General features: G+C 41.8%; 1 protein-coding gene across 1 annotated transcript in view; it reads right to left on the bottom strand.

Annotated features, from left to right (window-relative positions):
• The window catches only part of LOC115079701 (A disintegrin and metalloproteinase with thrombospondin motifs 2-like), a 292,174-nt gene that overhangs the window by 24,465 nt on the left and 247,602 nt on the right, over positions 1–20,107 (bottom strand). Inside the window, 9 exon segments of the mRNA XM_029583448.1 lie at positions 5,144–5,177; positions 5,180–5,270; positions 7,510–7,559; positions 7,561–7,602; positions 7,604–7,644; positions 9,415–9,590; positions 12,148–12,293; positions 14,772–14,885; positions 19,574–19,706. Of these exon segments, the coding sequence (XP_029439308.1) occupies positions 5,144–5,177; positions 5,180–5,270; positions 7,510–7,559; positions 7,561–7,602; positions 7,604–7,644; positions 9,415–9,590; positions 12,148–12,293; positions 14,772–14,885; positions 19,574–19,706 (827 nt within the window).

Raw genomic sequence — 20,107 nt, 5'->3', positions numbered from 1 at the left:
ATCTTATATTTTGATTTTGGACTTTGACAAGAATTTAAGAGGTGGCACAGTATTTGGACAAGGTAAGTGTTAAAATGTTATTTGCAAAAAATAAAAAGCAAAGGGTGTTTCAAATTACCTATAATAATATATAAGGCTGATACATTTTACATGCACCAGCAGACTCTGATGATGCCTGGTGTGATGGTCATCATTTAACAATGCTACAGTGTGTTTAAATAATCTCAGTGATATCTCTCTCTATATCTCTCTTCTCATATCTATACATATCTCTATAAATCTACAAGTAATCTCTCTCTCTCTCTATATATGTATATAATATATATATAGATTCCTCTTCTGCCCGCAACCGGTCATCTCTCCCGTCCACCGCGATCGGCGGAGACCCGTCGGGGTCAGTGGAGGCCGTACCCGATCTCGACGTACGAGGACCCTGCAAGGCCCGTCCCAACCACGACGTCAGCACGAGCACCGGGTGGGATTTAAAACCGCTGCCCCTACCTAAGGCGCTCTCTTCTGCCCACAAACGGCCATCTCATCCCTCCACACGATCAGCGGAGACACATCGGGGTCAGTGGAGGCCGTTACCCGATCTCGACGTACGAGGACCCTGCGAGGCCCACCCCCGACGAACGCCACGAGGCCCGCCCCGACCACGACGTCAGCACAAGTGCCGGGTACGGGAATTTAAAACCCCTGCCCCCACCTAAGGAGCATGACTAAGGAGCAAGCCCAATTTTTCTGTACTCAACACAGAGGCAACAAGAAACAGCAAATATTCACACAACGACATAGACATCTCCAACATCCTTACAGTCAGCCCTATCTGACACACAACCCCCCCCCCCCCCACCAATTTCAGAAATCCTATCCAGTCTACCCCCTCCCAATTACATTAACACCAAAACTTAGGAACATCCTCCTATTGGCCCTCCAAACAACATACATCACCCAATATAACAATTGACATTTACCCTGCTGAAACATGTTTACTCACACAATTTCCATCCTTAAGTACTACCATTCCAGACATAATACATTTCCTCTCACACACCCGTGCGCCAGATCACTACTACCCATTACCCTTACTCCACTCACTCAACTCATAGGATTAACAACCTTTACCCTTTTTTATTCAACTCTCAATCCATAGTTAAGAAAACACCCATGCTCAACGACATACTCCTTGATGAGAACCCCGACATATGTGCAATCACCGAGACCTGGCTTAAGGAAACTGACCCAGTGATAATAAACCAGCTCCCAACAAATACACATGACATCTTTTCAATACCCAGGACCTAAGAAAAGAGGAGGGGGTCTCCTTCTAGCCGCAAAAAAAGACCTCAAACTCTTACCCAATCCATCAACCCCCTTTCCAAAATAGGAATTGGTTTATTCAATCCTCAAAACTCGAAATCTGTCTAATATACTCCCCACCTGACATTCTTGAAAAAGACCATCCCCCCTTATAGAATTCATCACAAAAAATATAACTATAGACTCCCCTGCCATCATCCTAGGAGACTTCAATATCCACACAGACTCCTCACCACCCTCACACACCTGTGAAGCACTCCTTTCCTCACTCAGCACCACTAGGTCTCAAACAGATCATAACAAGACCCACGCACAAACTAGGACATGCGCTAGATTGATCTTTGTAAACTCCCACATCATCCCTGACACTCCCTCATACACACCTGTTCCTTGGTCAGACCACTTCCTCATCAAAACTTCCTGCTCCATTAAAAAAAACCACCTTACCCATTCAAAAAAACTCCTTTCAAATTAGAAACCATGCAAAAGAGATGACTTAATCACAGCTCTGTCCAATGAACTAGACAACCTTGACTTAACTGATGCAAACTCTGCCATTACCTCATGGAATAACATCACGAAAATCACAACAGACAAAGTATGTCCTCTGCAAACCAAAGAAATAAATCCATTTCAAAATACAAAAAAACTATGGTACACATATGAACTAAAAACACTGAAACACAATCTGAGAAACCAAGAAAGAAAATGGCTCAAAGAACCAACCGTCACACAACTTGCAAAATACAAATTTTCATTTCACTCTTACCGTGAAACCTTAAACAAACCCAAACGCGACTTCTACGCCCAAAGAATACACAACCTGCAGTTCGATGCATATGCCCTCTTTGAATACGTCTCAACCCTTACCAAAACTTTACCTAACCCCATATCTGACGAAGATGCAAAATCTAACGTGAAGACCTAGCTACATTCTTCCAGGACAAAATCACCAAACTCACGACACGCTTCCCAACCACAACATCCCCCTCTAAAACTCTACCGTGCAACGTCAACTTAATACCTTTGAGAACCGCTACCCTCCACCGAAATGGAATCCTTCCTTAAGAAAATGAGATGTTCCTCCTCCCATCCCAAAAGAAATGTTACCTTCTAAATACCTCCTAGCCATCACAAACACTATATCCAAACCTATAGCAAACATTATCAACTGCTCCATCACCCATGGTACAGTTCCACACTCACTGAAACAAGCGATAGTTGAACCAATACTAAAAAACACCCCCAAACTCAACCCTGCTGACTCTCAAGCTATCGCCCTATATCCAGCCTCCCTATTCTAGCAAAAAATCCTGGAAAAGACAGTCAATCAGCAATTAACAGACCACCTTGAAAACAATCACATATTATTCCCTTCTCAATACAGATTTGGAAACACCATAATACAGAAACCCTCCTCAATCTCACTAACAGATTACATCCTAAAAAGCCTAGACAAAGGTCAATCATACATCCTAGCTCTACTTGATATATCCTCAGCCTTTGATACCATTAACCGTGAATACTAATTGAAAGGCTCAAAGAAATTGGCATCAACTGGAGTCCCTCTTCAGTGGTTCAAATCATACTTAAAACAAAAGACAATACAAAGTTAAAATAGGCAATAATGAATCCAAAGCAATTGATCTTGCACGAGGTATTCCACGAGGATCCGCCTTATCCTCAACGCTTTTTAATACATACCTACTCCCCCCTCTGCAGCCTACTATCCAAGCTAAGTCTTCTGCACTTCATATATGCGGATGATGTTCAAATACTTATTCCTATCACAGATACCATATCCAAAGCCATCAGTACTTGGGAAACTGCTCTCTCTACAATTAATGACCTCCTCACAAACCTTCACCTTGCCTCAATGCAACCAAAACAGAACTCATGTTAATATCCCCACAACAAAATCACCAATAACCCCCTCACGTCACACACACCACACCCTTCCCTATCATTTACACAACATGTAAGAGATTTAGGTGTTACATTAGACAACCAAATTAACTTACAAAATTCATCAATACCACAATCAGAGAATGCTTCTATAAACTTCACACACTAAAAAAAACTAAAACCCCTTCTCCACCTCACTGATTTCCGGATAGTGCTCCAGTCCACCATTTTATATCAAAAGTTGACTCTCGCAACGCCATACTCCTCGGCCTTCCTAAAAACATGATATACCCTCTATAGATGCTACAAAATGCGGCAGCACGGATCCCTCGCTGGCACATGCAAAAGGGAACACATTATCCCTACTCTTAAGGATTTACACTGGCTTCCAGTGGTATACCGAATACAATATAAAGTTTTGACTATCATACACAAATCCCTACATAATCAAGACATGAAATGGTTCAAAGATTCACTAATTTTTCACACTCTCACTAGAACACAATACCTAGCCACACTATGCACACCATCCCCTAAATCTTCTCACTTTAAAACCACGAAACAACGTGAATTTTCAATTGCTGGTCCAGCACTCTGGAACACCATGCCAACTGACTTAAGACAAGAACACTGCCCCAAAAAATTTAAACAAAAACTCAAAACATGGCTATTCAAGCAAGCCTATAACTAAAACCTAGCAGTAAAATCTCCACCTCCGCCCCTTAAGCACCCTATTCCCTTCTTTCAACTCCCCCCCATCTTCATGCCCACCACCTCCCTGCCCCCCACACTCCATTTCAACTAGCTTTTCAAATACTCTGTTCCCCATTTAAACTAACTATAATGCATAACCCTCCATTACTTAATACTGCTATTTTGCTACTACATACAGAGATTTACATTATCTTCCCCTCTTCACCCTAATTTTAAATACTCTTAATCAATTTTCATTGTAAACTCAAACTTCCTTTCCCTAAGCCTTTTGTTTTCCAAAGATTACTCTTCAAGTTTATTTCAATCACCTCATATGTAATTTATGCTCCAAATAGCATACGTGCTAATCTATGTTCCTTGATTAGCTAAACATTAACATTATATTCTAGCCCACTGGTTCCAAACACTATATGCCCTAATCCTCATTATGAATCCTCGTTACAATTACCACATTTTAATCCATGTAACAAATACTATATGTACTAAAGCAACTTTCCTGTAAAGCAATGTTAATTATAATCAATGTTCCAATGTTAATGTTAGTCCAATCTTATTTGGAACAAAATTACAATGTTAACAGGAAAAATTATTTCCAATGGTTACTTTTAATCGATGTTCCCAAATACCACATGTACTTTCACGTTCCCTGTAAAGCAATGTTATGCTGCATAATTTATATGTAAACCAGTATGATGTTCGCAACAAATAATAGTCTACAAAAAATGCTAAATAAAATTTAAAAAAAACTCTCTCTCTATATATATATATACGATATTATAGAGAAATAGATATTTAGAGATATAGATATAGATATATGCGTTGATAGTTAAGGCATCACTTGATGAGCATTTTTTGGACATTACTTCTATTGTGTAAAATTGGGTACCATCCTGACCAGACCCGGTGCGTAGATTATGCTACATTTATGACCCAAAGTGCACTAAACAGGATTCTGATGGCATTACAACACCTTTTAGATAAATACGTACAATATGGGAAAAGGATTTTTTACTGAGTGCTCATTGGGATCAGGGGCCAGCAGACTTGATTGTGCACTCAGATCCTCAATGAGGGATCATGAAATTAGAGCTCCCTTTCCCAGAGCAGTTCATTTCCTAGTTGTGAGCGGGACTTGGTGAAGAAACATCTCCGATTCCAGCGCTCTAGCAAAGCTAAGGGCTTATTTCAGTCGATCGTGATTAACCTTGCTTCTTTGCTGCCCTCATGAACGTCCCCTTTTCACCACCTTACAATGGGAGTTATCTCCACCACACACCCCGCACTTATCTTCTTGCTTGGTGGAGCCTATCACTTTGTCACAGCCAACTTTCTGTGGGAAAGAGAGAAAGAAGGTAACAAAAGCCATGGTCCTCATATCGAAACTTATTTGCATCTTTAAACTTGTTTTCAAAAGTGGATTAGCTCCATCAACATTTACTAGTAGCATATGAGAATCTTTTATCATCCAAATGTGATTTTAACAATGACATTTCACAGCTATTACAAACAACCGAATAATAATCCCAGAAGGCTAGGACGTTAACACATGCGAGGGATTATTGCTGTCATAAATTTAAATGGCTCAGCTTTGATCCTTGGAAGCTATGCAATACTGTTCAGTTTTTAAAACAAGGTACTTCTTTGGAATTGCATGCTCTGCATTATGTCGAATTGCCTTGAATGCACCACATGCTCTGTTCAGTGGACAGTTTTGAAGGTTTTTTGCATTTCTTGGATATCCGCTGATTTTTTTTCTCTCTCAGCCTCTGACAGTATGCCCAAAAAAACTCAGAGGGTCAGATATAATAAGCCACGCGTAACAATGTGCATCCAAACTGGGCACCCGCTTTTTTTTTTTTCCTCACGCACAGCCAGGTCTCCCGGGCACCCGATGCTGTATGGTAATGAAGTGCCGCGCTAAAAAGGACATATTAGGGATAAATTGTGCATTCCTAGTGTGTCCTTGGCATTGGGCTGCCCAGGAGTCGTGGCTGTGCGCACAGCCAAAGATTAGGAAAACCGATGCTGGTATGTTGAGCTTCCATTTTCCTAAGCTGGCTCCCATCAAGACTTTTTTTCATGTTGCTGCTTTCTGTGATTCCTCCTACTTAGTATCTTGATGATACTAAAAGTAGAAGGAACCACAGAAAGCAGGATTTTTTTTTGAGCCCTTGACGCATGGCAAGACAATGCCAGCTCTGGGGCTGGCATTACATTTGCTGTGTTAAAAAGTGTGCATTGGATGCACGGCAATTCTTTGCATTGGGGTAATAGCCAATAGTCTCAACTACACGGCGTTTACATGTCATGAGCACTAGTAGCTTCTTGGACACGTTTTGGATACACTAATCCTCTTACTGCATCGGTGGTAGCCTAGCGTGTCCAATCACTGGTTAAGCTGTGCGCTAGCCTGAGCACACGATATTGCATCGGCCCAGAAGGTTCTGACAGCCCAAGAAACTATCCTTCAGCTAGTTGGGGTTGCTGAAGCAGCAGCCATCATCTTCTCGCTTTGCGTGGCTGGGGGCACACCACCTCTGTGGCTTCCTCAGCCCCTGCTGGCACTTCTGGACAGCTGGCTTGAATACAAGCTATCGGAGCGTGGCCCATTGTTTAGTATTTGTTATTCATTTTCATTACAATTGCAAGACAATTAGAAATGATATTCAATAGCCAGGCATGACTTAGCTTTAGCTATCTGTCACCATGGGAATGTGATAATGCCACAGGTAGCGGGTAGCATTCTGTAGGTGCACCTTCCATGGCTCTGTTACAATCCATTGCAGTGTCCTTTGTGTTCATAAATAAAACAGGGGGAGGGGTGTGCTCTATTTTATTAATGAACACAGAAGGGGAGCAAAAGGGTGCTAACTGAACTATATGGACAATGTTCATTGTTTGATTCCCTGCAAAGGCACTGTTTCAATTGCAGGGAAGGGGGCCAAAGCATATTCACGTCACACTGTAGACAGGCCCCTACTTTGCAACCTCTCCAAGATTGAACGAAAAAAAATCTGCAAAATGTTGGGTTATTTTCTGTCTGTATCTGTCTCCAAGCACAAATAAAATCAGCTCGCCTTAGACACACACCCACCTTCTGCCCGGTGCTTGGATTGCTGTATGCACGTTAATGGTATCAACGGGAGTCTATTTTATGCGCTGACAGAAACTGCTAGGCTAGCACAGAGTGCGTATATAATACCAGCTAAGTCAGAACACAGGTTATACGTAAACCACAACAGAGACATCAATCAATCCGATGCCTTCGTTATCTTGCCTGACACAACTTCTGCTCACATGGTCTTGCCAAATCTATGTTATGGATTCTGAGACAGCTGAAATGTACAGTCAGCATTAGGATAATGTTAGTATACTTCACCAATTTTTTTAATTTCAGGGATATTCCTTAAATGATAACTACTGCTCCACACTATTGACAGATTCTTTCATATGCCTTGTTAAAAATTAAATATTCAGTTCAAAATGTCCTGCGCCCCAGTACTGCAATAAAAAAAGCTGCTTTATGGGCATTTACACCTGAAACTTCAAAACCGTTCATATCACTCACCAAAGCAGTCGCCTCGCACACAGATACTGTAAGAGTCTTTATAGGAGCAGGGGGGTTCCATCATGTGTCAACCTTTTCATGTATACAACATCACCCGTTTTCCTTTGACTGGCAGTACAGATGACACCTTTCTTTATCTGAAGGATGACATCACACAGGGATCATGGATTAACTTCTTGCAGTAAACTAGAGAACCGAAGCAGCAGAGAATGTAAGCATCCAGGACATCAGCAAGCGGTGCTGAGATCAATTAATTTGACATCTTCTTCTTCCCACTCCCCTCACATGTCCATGAGTTCAATTGGCAATATGTTTGTGGGCTTTTAATAGGAGAAGCTAGTGAGTGAAGATTTCTTATAGAGCTTATCCCCATGTTTGCAGATAAACAGTACCAAGTCAGGTTAGAAGGATTTATTGGTATGCAAAAATAAGACAGAGTATTTGGAAGGAAGACAAATGACCTGACGGTCACTGCTGGATCTCTTCAGTTTTCTGCTTGTACATTAACTGCATATATAGAAAATGTATCTTTTTGTTTACCAGCTTCCTCTTATCTCTGCACATCAAGACAAATGGATCTGTTTCTTTTTATCTTAGCCCAATATTGTTGCTCCCAATATTAATATATTTTCTGTTCCCACAGGCTATCTCCCGTATACCCGAGTTTTCAGTCCCACCATGGCACCTGTGGCTTCCATGAGTCTCTTTTTCATGTGTCCCTTTTGTCCGGTTGTTAGATCTCCCTGCTGGTAATGTTTCTTTTTCTAATATGGATCATGAGCAAACCCATCTGCAGTTCTTTGCATACACATTGGGGCGGATTTTTCAGAGCCCTGCTCGCCTAAATCCGCCCAAAACCGGAGCGGATTTAGGCGAGAGGGGCCCTGCGCGCCGGTAAGCCTATTTTACATAGGCCTACCGGCGCGCGCAGAGCCCCGGGACTCGCGTAAGTCCCGGGGTTTTCGGAGGGGGCGTGTCGGGGGGCGGGCCCGAACCGCGCGGCGTTTTCGGGGCGTGTCGGGAGCGTTCCGGGGGCGGGCCCGGGGGCGGGTGCCGGGACCCGCCCCCAGGTCGCGTCCCGGCGCGCAGGAGGCCCGCTGACGCGCGGGGATTTACGCCTCCCTCCCCCGACAAAGGTAAGGGGGGGTTTAGACAGGGCCGGGCGGGTGGGTTAGGTAGGGGAAGGGAGGGGAAGGTGAGGGGAGGGCAAAGGAAAAGTTCCCTCCGAGGGCCGCTCCGATTTCAGAGCGGCCTCGGAGGGAACGGGGGTAGGCTGCGCGGCTCGGCGCGCGCACGGCTATACAAAATCCATAGCCTCGCGCGCGCCGATCCAGGTTTTTAGCAGATACGCGCGGCTCCGCGCGTATCTACTAAATCCAGCGTACTTTTGTTTGCGCCTGGAGCGCAAACAAAGTAGGCTATTCGCGCTCCTTTTAAAATCCGCCCCATTATGTCTGCTAGAGCTGTCTCTCATTCTGCAGATATAGAAAGGTCTACTGATCACCCAGAAAAATGGGTCTACTTTACAGAGACTAATCTTTGGTAGAAGGTAAATCATGGTAACATAGTAGACAATAGTATTAAAAGCAACTGACATTGTCCACATGCCAAGGATATATCTAAGCTGCCAGCCACTGAGCATGACTGCTTATAGGATCTCTCTCCTTATCAAAGGCTCACGGTGAGTCAACTTGCACTGCTACTTCACTCCATCTTGGGCAAGTGATTCTGTACCCAAACTTGTGAGAGTTAGAGCAATAACTGATAAACTACTTATGAATTTCAGAATATTCAATCCTAAGGCAGTCAGTAAAGGTTCTGGGCTTAAAAGCTGACTTCTGCGCCAGTAGGAAAATGCAGAGGAAACACAGAGAAATGTTTTTAAGACAGAGAATCAAAGTGCTGACCATCAGGGTGTTCATAGGGTAGCCAATTATGCTTGGTGTTTTGATATTCGAAGTAGGGATTCCACAGTCTGCACTGCTCCTCTCTGAAATCTTCAAAGTCCTTGGGGCAGTCTTCTACGGTACAGAGTTGGAACTCATGGCTTGAGCCTCCACATGAACGGCCACCGTTAGCTGGGCTGTGCATAACATAGATTAAGGTCAGCTGAACAGCGATGAGCAAAAGATATTTTTTCCATGTGAGTGTTTTCGCATGTACTCTTGTTGCTTAAAGGTGCTATCTGCATAAAGTCAACTATTTTAGCACTGAGAAAACAGGCTGCAAAAGAACAGTAGGGGAGGGTGGCTATTTGTTTTAACCTTTAAAAATAATTATTCTATTAAAAAAACAAAAAAACAAAAACAAGAATACACAGCTTGGGATGTTTTATTTAGTATAGGTTATATTTATGAATAAAATAGGAGAAAAAAAAAATCCCCGGGGAGTTGTGAATGAAAATGCATAATGCCAGATTTCAGCCCTGGTTCCAGTTGAGCTGGAGACCCCCAAAAAAGGAGAAGGAAACTGCAGGGTTCTAATGTGTACCGAGAGGAGATTAAAATGGCAGGGTGATCAGCTAACAGTACTCTAGGGATATAGAGGGCAAATTTTCAAAAGCTGTTTTACATGTTCCATGTAAAATGCTCAATGTAAAACATACAATGCAAAATGTCACAAATTTCAATGTAAAATGTTAAAAATGTTTAATCGTAAACAACACAATGTTCCATTGTAAAACAAGAAGTCCACTCTAACAGACTCCTCTGTTCCAATGTAAACCGGTGTGATATGTCCGATGAACATCGGGATAGAAAAACAAATAAATAAATAAATACTGCCCGCCCTGCATGCTGGTTAAAAAGTAAGCTCACTGCTCCGCAAGGCACGCATTTTTACTTGCACTTTCATGCAGGCATTCCCGGGGTGGGGTTAGTTTCTCAAAGGGGTACATAAGCACGCATGTAATTTTCCCTAGCAGAATGGCTGCAAAATCAGCATGTAAAAGCATCTACTGCCCCCTTTTATGTTATCTGTCTTGATAATCATCAGTAAAGACAATGTTTGAGGCAATGCCACACCAATGACTAATTCTGAATGGAGTATTCTCTCAAAAGAATAAAATATCAAAATGTAAAATCTGCTTTACGTGCTCCCGGCACCTCCCCCTATTGAAAATGAAACATTACAGGAGCTCCCAGTTCTGCATAAGTAAAGTAATGTTTTCTTTATAGTTTATTTTAATTGTAAACCAAAATTTTAAAAGAGGGTAACAAACCACACCTATCAATATAACTAAATGCCCCCAAAAGGTGGTTAAACACTAGCATAATCCAAGGAGGATTAAAAAAAACCCCCAACTCTCTCAATCCTCCCAACTCCACCAAGAAAATCACAAAATGGTTGCCTACCAAGGAAACATAGCACAATTATCATCTACCCCTTTACAAAAATATTTTTAGATTTTTTTTCCCATATGCTTGAATTATATCACAACAAGTTAAAAGTTCATAAGCAAAAAAACTGGCCACGTTCAGAGTGCGGGTGAAATAGTTGGCGTTAAGACACATAGGTAGCGTGGTTTGTAAAAAAAAATATATATGGATAAAATTAGTAAAAGTTATTTAATGTTTATGTTTTGTTTATTCTGTAGTGGTTGGTCAATTTATGTTTGAGGCCCATGAGGAAGGTTGAGAAACACGAGCCGTGTCGGGCCGTGTGCCATGAAACCGGCCAAACGTGTGTCTGTGAAAGCACCGCATTTGGTTGTTTTTTTTTTTTTAAGATGAGAGTTATTTTTGCTTTTTTAATAGAGCGTATAATACGGTGGCATTGTTATATGTTAAATAGTAACGTCATTGAAAAAGTGGAACCCAATGATTGTACTTAAAGGTTGCAAAAGTCACTTTGGCATTTCCCCCCGTCACACCCCCCAAACTCAGCCCATGAATCAAACACACGCTTAATTCTGGGTAAATTCCTTAATGATTAGCCTTCTTTCTCTTTGTAAACAGCAGGCATCAGTTGCAGTAGCATTTTTTTTAAGGTCTAACAATTTTTTTTTTTTAGATAAATTTGGATGATGGGTCCTGCTAAGAACATTGACTTCATCACCCTGGGTCTGAAATGAGTTACCCCACATACAACCTGAAAAACGTATAGTAGCTACTAAAGTTTAACATTTAAATTGTCAGTTTGAACCTCTGACTTCACTAGACACAGGCATCTTTTAAAACTGGTCAATTAATTTCTTCTGAGATACATTACATGATGTATAGTAGAGCATCTTATAACCAAAGTTCCATTCCATGGAAAAAAAAGTCATGAGCTCTGGCACACATGTTTTTTTTCCAAATAATGGCATCTTATCTGAAAACATGTAGATATTCCGCAAATAGTTGTACTTTGCTTCTCTTTTTCAACAAATGGGGGAACTTTCTTGATTCATAAATATCTATTTGGAACAACTATAGCGCCAATTCATTTTCAATATAAGGCGCTCTACTGTGTTTTAATCTGGACAACCCTAGAAAATTGATGTGGAATTGTTCCCTTGAAAAAATGTTCACATCAAATCTAACTAATTTGTTTTAACCTGGCTATGAATACATTCATTTTTACACTAACAAAAACTCCCCATCAGAATAACTGTAAAGAGAACTACGCCATCTATTCATGATGTCTTTGTGTCCACTCACTGAGGGTTATCACATTGTCGCGTTCTGAACTTCACCCCCGTGCCACAGGTCCGCGAACAGGAGCCAAATTTACTCCAAGAACCCCAATTTCCATCTTGTTTCAAGATATCTGGAGTTAGCCAAATGCAATGTCCTTTGAAGCAATGCTATGAGAAAAAAAATAGGCTTTATTTTAAATTACATCACAGATATAGTGGACGATAACTCTAAATCACTTTGCCGTTTTCATTTAATTTAAGAAAACATACAACCAAAAACACAGCTACAGGAAGGTGGAGGTGAGGGCATCTGTACCCCCTCACATTTCGCTCAGGCCATCTCCCCTAGCAGCAGGATCATGTAAACTCTTAGTCAGCCCTTAAAGATGCAGCAGTTAGAGCGCCTAGAGGCACTGGAATCACTGCCAGTATATGATCCTCTGCCCTATGTGGAGGCTAACTTGAACAGGGAAACACCCTTTAAAGCATGCAGAACAGGCAAGATGGAACTTTGGTAGCAAACCGGAACTCCTGACGGTGCTGTGTTTTGTACGAGGCTTTAAATGCACATTACTTTCTTTTTTAAAGGTGAGTTAACTGTACAAATGACAGTTTGCTGCTGAAATGCATAGCTTCCAGTAATTATTCATGTTTAAATATATTGCAATGGATTTTTTAATAACTATCAATGCTCTATGTTTAAGCACGACCCACATTTGATTGCTGCAGAGAAAACTGATTATCTTCCTGCCTGGCAGGTGTTCTGATGAACCACATATACTGTACAATTTATTTTGAAAAGTTCTGAATAATTATCAAATGCTTTTGTAATCTGGTGTTGTATTTTTTGCATTCCATTTTTTTCTACTTATTAACTCATAAAACATAACAGAGAAAACTACATTTTTAACAGCAGACTGGTGGTTACTAAACAGACAAAAAAAACCTGCAGGTTTTTTTTTTATATGTTCTATGAATAGTTTCCTTGGTTTTGAGAGCTGCAAGGATAGATTATTGCACTTAAGGCAGTTAACAGGGACCTCCCTTACATTATCTTCTGTTGGCGTCTACAAGGGATTGTTCAGTTGTTACACTTCCCTTTTAATGGCATGCTTCGAGTAAAATATTGTTTGCAAGAAAGCAATGAAAATCACATTACACTCAATTATCTAGTTATTTCGGCTTCTGTGCTGCCACATTTAGATGTGTGCAAAAAAAAATAATTTATGTACAGGAGTAAATCTCTGCAGGAAAAGAGTTGAATATCCTCCATTTATGCTTTTCATAAATTTTACAGAATTAATGCTTACATTATTCCTCTTTTTTTGGCATTAGTTTATTTTATCTTATCACTCAGTCTTATTTTGGCAGGGGAAATGCCCTGCAAAACTGTCCCTATCTGTATAATGAAAGGAGGCAAATGGCTCATAAAAAGAATGACATTAAGAAGCAGACGACAAAATCAAAATAGCACAAAACAAGTGGTACTATTCTTATAACCTCAGATTCCCAGGATTATTAATTCCTTCATTTTCCTAGATAATAATGGGAGACCTTCACCCTATCACATAGATACATACACAAATTTGGCAGTCATTGCCTTTTAATCCTTAAAGTTCTCTCTATTTCATTGATCAAATGCTGATGTACTGGGGGCACTAGCATCCTACTGCCATCATTTCCATGCCTGGAAACTCTCCAAATTTGGCCTGGAGACTCCAGAATTCTAAAGAAATTGTTGGATCTATGGGACGGCATCAGAAAACTCCAGGTTCCTACTGGAGAAGCAGGTCCCGGAAGAAAAATTCACCTGGGCATGTGGCCAGGAGGAGATCCGTCGGGCCCATGTGGCCGGGAAGAGGAGGAGGAGCATGGGCCCTGCATGCCGGAAGGAAGGATGACAATGACATCCAAGAAGCCACAAGGAGGCAGTGCATAAGCCCCCACAATGGAAGGGAAGAGGAGGGGAACCATTGGGTCACACAGAGGAAGAAGTTGGAGGAAATTTATTGGCTCTGCCAGGATTGGAAGACAAGGCGGCCATCGTTGGTGGGTTCAGAGGGAGAAGAAAGAATGAGTGAGTATGCGGGCCAAAAGTGGGGAGGAGGAGGGTTTCCTGCCCAGGAGCTGACCTGTTTGGGAGGGAAATTGCTTACTGCTGCTAGAAAGTCAAATTATTTTTTTGTGCTGGTTTGGAATTTATGTTGTTGTTGGGGGCTCTGGCCATTCATCTAGCATTATATTATATCCTTTGTTTTTCCTTCCATCAGTGGCAGTAAAGAACTTTGATTTTTGGACAATTTTGGTGTCTGAATGGTGTTTTTTGAGCTGATGAGAAGAGCTACAGGGAGGAAACCCCCCCAAGGACCTTAAAGAGAGAAATCTCCCCTTCCCCCGCCCCCCCCCCCCCGTGTGGTGAAACCCTGAGAGGTCATGGGGTCTGCCCTAGGCCATGAGCCTCCCCCCTCCCATGAACCCCTGTGCCTAGAAATGCCAACTTGTACATTCATCATTTAATCTAGCATCCCCTAAATGAAGTTCTGTCAAGTTGTAATGCAAATCTGGTTCTAGGAGGATTAATATTACCCCTCAGCAGAGCATACCACACATGCTCTCGGCACGCAGAATGTCGCGTGTCGGTCTCACCTTTCCGTGAGCGCACATTGTCCCATCCAGTGGAGGTCCCTTCTTTGTTTTGCAGAAATATGGATTATCTGGATGACTGCACCACAGCTGTTTGCATGGGTCAAATGTACGAAACTAGAAAATAGGATAGCAGTCAGATTACTGGTAGACACATATGGGCAAACTAATTAGAAAAAGAAAAGACAGTAAGCTGCTGCAAACGACGTGCAGGAAATATCTTGCACGGCTTGGATGAGTCAGCAAGGCATTCGGTCTTCACCCAGTACAAGAGGATATAACTTGTATACCATAAATCACAGCATTTTGAATTTAACATGGCATACCGATTCCCATGTACTGTAAGACACTGGTGTCTAAACAGTGCCCTGGTAATCCTACAGGCTTAAAGCACAGAGCAAGGGCGCAGTAAACAGCACACACATATGGAGAAATACAACAAGAAAATAATGTGCGGTAAGCAATGCACTGGACAATAACCATTAACAAAAGGATTTTATTTATAAGCAAGCACACATCAGTTGTGCATAATTCTAAACATACAGTTCAAATGTGGTGTACAAACACTTTGTTTCCCTGGCAAGTTCTCTTGAACTCTCTCTTACTTCCTTTTTTCTATTTTCAGCATCATTCTCCACGTCTTTTTTTACACAATCCTCAATCCTCCAATGTCCCCTTGCCTTGCCTTGACCTTGTTGGTCTTTTCTAAATTATACTCTTAGATTTAATTTTTTACATTCATTTCCTCACACTTATTTGTAATATCCCCAGTCCTTAGATATATTCATCTGCTTTGTTGGTTAATTTTTATTTATTCGATTTAATCTTCTGTTTAATTTTGTTTTTTGTTTATTGTTCCTTTTTTTTTTTATTACCCTTGTACACTGCCCTGGTTTCCTTCCCCTTTAGCCTCTTAGACATAATTCTACCATGTGCTCACCTACCTGTGCAATACCTTAATGATGTGTTCTGTTTTTATAGAATTTTGGAAGGTATGATCCCCCTGATGCAGCCCTGATGCGAAACACGGCCGTGTCGTTAATCCTACAGGCTAGCCACAATGAATATGCATGAAATGTACTGGGTCTCCTTGAAGGCACCCTCTCCCTGCATTCATATTCACTGTGGCTAGCCTGAAAACCAGACTGGCTTGTAGGGGTCAACAGGACAGGTTTGGGAACTATGGCTCTGAGATCAGGTGATAACTGCAGGTGCCAAAACACCCTGGTGCAGCTCACTTCTGTGAGGAAATAAAAGGAGGATAGAGCTATTTGAAATAAGGATCACGATCACAGAGAATTCCTCTGACATAATGGTCATGCTCCTGCAAGAAGTCACACTATTATGCCAGCATGTCTAGCAGATCAGGGAATGGAGTGTGTGACCACCTGCAGTGTCTTAATAGTATAAATAGTACCTGTAATGGTCTTATTGTTTACATCTTATCAAACACCCTGATTAAGAAATGCTTTACACTATATGAAATCTAGGGGCATCCAATGAATACTCTGTCCTACATACACAGTGCTGCATCATAACTATAAGTTGTAAATTCTGGTACCTGTTTCTTGGCCAGAATGATTGGGATGCTCTAGACACAGATATTCATTATCTGGGCCAAACCATCATTTGGAATACGAAGTGGGTCACAATGTCCGGACAGCAGAAGTGCAAAAGCTACAAGATGCCACCGAATCTGGAATCCGTCAAAACTACAGACCATGCAGCTTTAAGAAGTTTGTACTTATGAAAGAACTCGAGTTAAATCATCATTGGGGAACAGAGAAGATTTTTAAGATGAAGTTTGGGATTTAGGCTGCAGTTTATAATTTTCAGCACTGCAGCAACACCCATGGAGCACCTCTGGCATAAGTGTCCCTGCAGCACATTTCTGGGGACTTGGCTGTAGACAGGAGAGGAGATGTCAATGATGTTGCTGTTATCCAGTTGGGTAACCCCAGGCAAACAGAAACACTGTGAATATTTTTGACAAAATGAGCTGGTACCAGAGGAAGTTTCTTTCACGGTGCTGGCTCATTTAAATATAAAACATTCAAATTGCGGCATTTTTGTTGCAATAAACTTCACAAGAAAGCGCAGACTTTATTGCAAGAAAATTTAACTATGCTTCTCTAAGCTGTAGATTGTTTTGCAAAATAAATGTCACTTTTGCAGATTTTTTCAAACTTAATTTAGCTTATGTTGCATTGCTAATGAGCCAATTGCATGATTTTCAGCTCATTAGCAATTTAGCATATTTTTTGCAAATGGTTTTGTAAATGCTAAAACATGCATGTTAAAATGGCAAACAGCGCGTGCAAATATGTGTGCTGTTTGATAGAGGAAAACTGCATTTGTGAAGTTCCAAAAAATCTTGTCCAAGATTAGTAGCAGAAAGAATTTGGAACTCACATCCCAGGATGTTTCCTGACTCAATTCGATTCTCTAATCACTAGCTCATGTGCTCCCTGAGAAAGTATTTTGTAAGTTAATCAAATGACAACAGGGACAGTATTCTTGGCTATGTAAAACAGAACTACAATTTTTTCAAAAGGTTAGTTTTAAAAACATTAAAAAAAAAAAAAGAAAGATTGTAAAGAAATACAGGTAACCATTTCTTTCTCTTTGATCTCAGATCAGAAACAAAAAAGATAACACATACAATAGGGGACAACAACTCACAACACAGGTACAATACACTATACACACATTTAAACAATTCCATGCACCTACAATCACATGCAGCACCAATTAAATGTAGGATAACCTTTGGTTTCCTTCCTATAAAATCCGTATTGTGGAGAGCTGCATAATGAAGTGTGTGATAATGTAATCTTCTCAAAGCTAACAATTAGAAGATGCAAACTAGACATAAATATAATGTGGATGTATGTGGGAGTAATTTTTTGAAAATGCCACATCTAGACGGCCTTTGTTCTCACAGTTTTGCACAGCCTTCGTTCTCAGCCCTGTCCTGGCGGCTCACCTAACCAGTCTGTTTTTCTAGGATTGCTGCAGTGTCTCTGCACGAGATAGATCTGCATTCATTGGGTCTCCAATGTATGCAACAGCATCTCGAGCATATTAATTACAGATATCCTGAAAACCAGAATGGGCAGGTGTGCCTCCAAGAGAGGCATTGTATTCCTGAACATTAAATAGCAGGATGTGGACAGCTAAACTCCTTTGAAATGAGTGGAATCAAAAGCACATGGGGTACACGAATCATGAATAACAGTGGAGGACCCATGTCATGGGATCTGTGGGATTCTTATCCCCCCCTGTTAACCCAGCAGCGGGGGAGGGTTCTCTGGACCCAATCAGTCTTGTCCCACACTCCCCATAGGGAAAACAGAAGCACCATTTCAGGGAAGCCCCACTCCCTTCCCATCAGGCGAGGGGTGAGGGGCAGGCGTGAAATACCTTTAGCAATTCTTGAAATCTACAAATCAATCTACTCCAGTTCATTAGGGCAACTTTTTCATCATGGATATATATATATATTTTTTTTTTATTGAAACACATTAATGTATAGCAGCAACATTTATCATTCCGTGGCAGAAGTGCTGCACTGCAGCGTGATTTAACGTTAGATGTCATTTTTCCTGATAAAAAGCTTTCCCTTGCCGCAGTTTTGTACGTGTCATGTCGCAGAATGCTGCGCGGTGCATCACATGGAACTGTCAGGCAGCAGGTGGCGTTACCGAGCATTAGCTAAAACACGCACAGCACTGAAGGGCGCCATTCCTTACTGTCACTTCAAACCATGGCTCAGAATATTTTAAAGTTACTGCTGCAGGAGGATTTTCCCACAGGCCTCTGGTTTGGATTGCTGTCGGTCCCCTCCAGTCCCTCAATTCCATGTTTAATCTTTAATGCAGCAATATAAATATTCGGGGGAAAGGCCATGGAGACCAGCAGCGGGTGAGGTATTGCTTTATGGAGCAAGTCCAGTGATCAGGAATTGATTGTGCCAAGTGCAGATTAGATGAATCCTTCCTTCCCCCAGAGGTCCTGAATTTCTACCCCGGGCTACCTTGAGCTTCTGCATACCCAGGTAATGAAACTGTGGCATGGATGGCAACATTTGTGAGAGGCCTAATTGTGCTTTTTGTTTATAGGAATGACAAATTAGTCTTAGTGGGGGGGGGGCCCCGGAATGATGATGTGTGGCCCCATCCCAAGTGGACAGGAATAATTTACAGTGCTGGGGGTGGTAGCACGGGCCAAGGCAGTTGCCCCTATTTCCACCCTCCCCCCCCCTCCCAAGGAAAGCCCTGGTTCATTTATACCAAACGTGTCCTGGATGGGTGAAGCCAATGAGACGTGATAATGCCCATCACACAGAATCGTTTACAACATACGTTAATGAAATCCGTCAACTCAAATGGAAACGTTGACAAGAATTGTCTGTAGCCAATTGCATCTGCTGTTTAAGGGATGAGAAAAAAAATCCCCCCAAAAAAACTAAACAGTGGATCACTAACATGCACGACAAACCAAAAGAAAAGCAGATGCTCACCTCTGGAGACACTATTGTAACTAGTTCAAATTTCCAAAGCTGCTTGATGATAAAAAGATTTATAAATGTTTTCTTTTTGCCATGTAAATATTTAGGATCATCATACTGTCATTTCAAATTAAAGCACGTGGACAGACTGCAGCGCCTCCCTCTAAAACGGTCACAACAGAGAACACCGAAACCCCCCCACACACCCCCCCCCCCCAAACATTCACAAAACACGCATTTGCAGAAGACTTTCACGGAACACGCGGCGCGAGGTGAAGCAGAGCAGAGTACTCACAGCTGTGCACATCATATAGCCCAAACCGAAGTCAAAACGGCACTGCTCGTTCATGGAGTAATGGATGCCCGGCAGCTGAGGAAGGGAAGGCCAGCTATGGTCAAAAGGGTCATCACGCAGGCAATCATAGGAGCTGCAAACAGTTTGAAAAGGGGATGAGGAGATGGCAACCTGAGACTTTCACGCCTCCGACACCGCAGAGCGCGGGCCTAAAACACTATATGATACATTAGCCTGAAGGATTCTTAAACCAGCTGCATGCATCTGCCTGAATATTTCACTGGGGTTTTTTTGGGTTTCTTTTCCCCTTTCAATTGCGACATCTCTTTAGACCTCTCCCACATTATATTATAATTACTTAGACAACGCTGGATATGGCTTAATTAGTTCTGATTCTGCCAAGCCTGGGGTCTTTGAAGCTACGCCTAAGAAGGAAAAGCCAACAGGCTGCATCAGTCCAAGTATTCAGCAGACGTTTGCAACTAATTCCTGCACCATCTGTCAGACAGAAGAAATTCACGCACAGCCAACTGC

This window comes from Rhinatrema bivittatum, chromosome 18 (genome assembly GCF_901001135.1).
Source record: "Rhinatrema bivittatum chromosome 18, aRhiBiv1.1, whole genome shotgun sequence".
Taxonomy (NCBI): Eukaryota; Metazoa; Chordata; class Amphibia; order Gymnophiona; family Rhinatrematidae; genus Rhinatrema; species Rhinatrema bivittatum.
The sequence above is the reverse complement of the archived record's forward strand: the minus strand, read 5'-3'. Positions and strand labels throughout refer to the sequence as shown.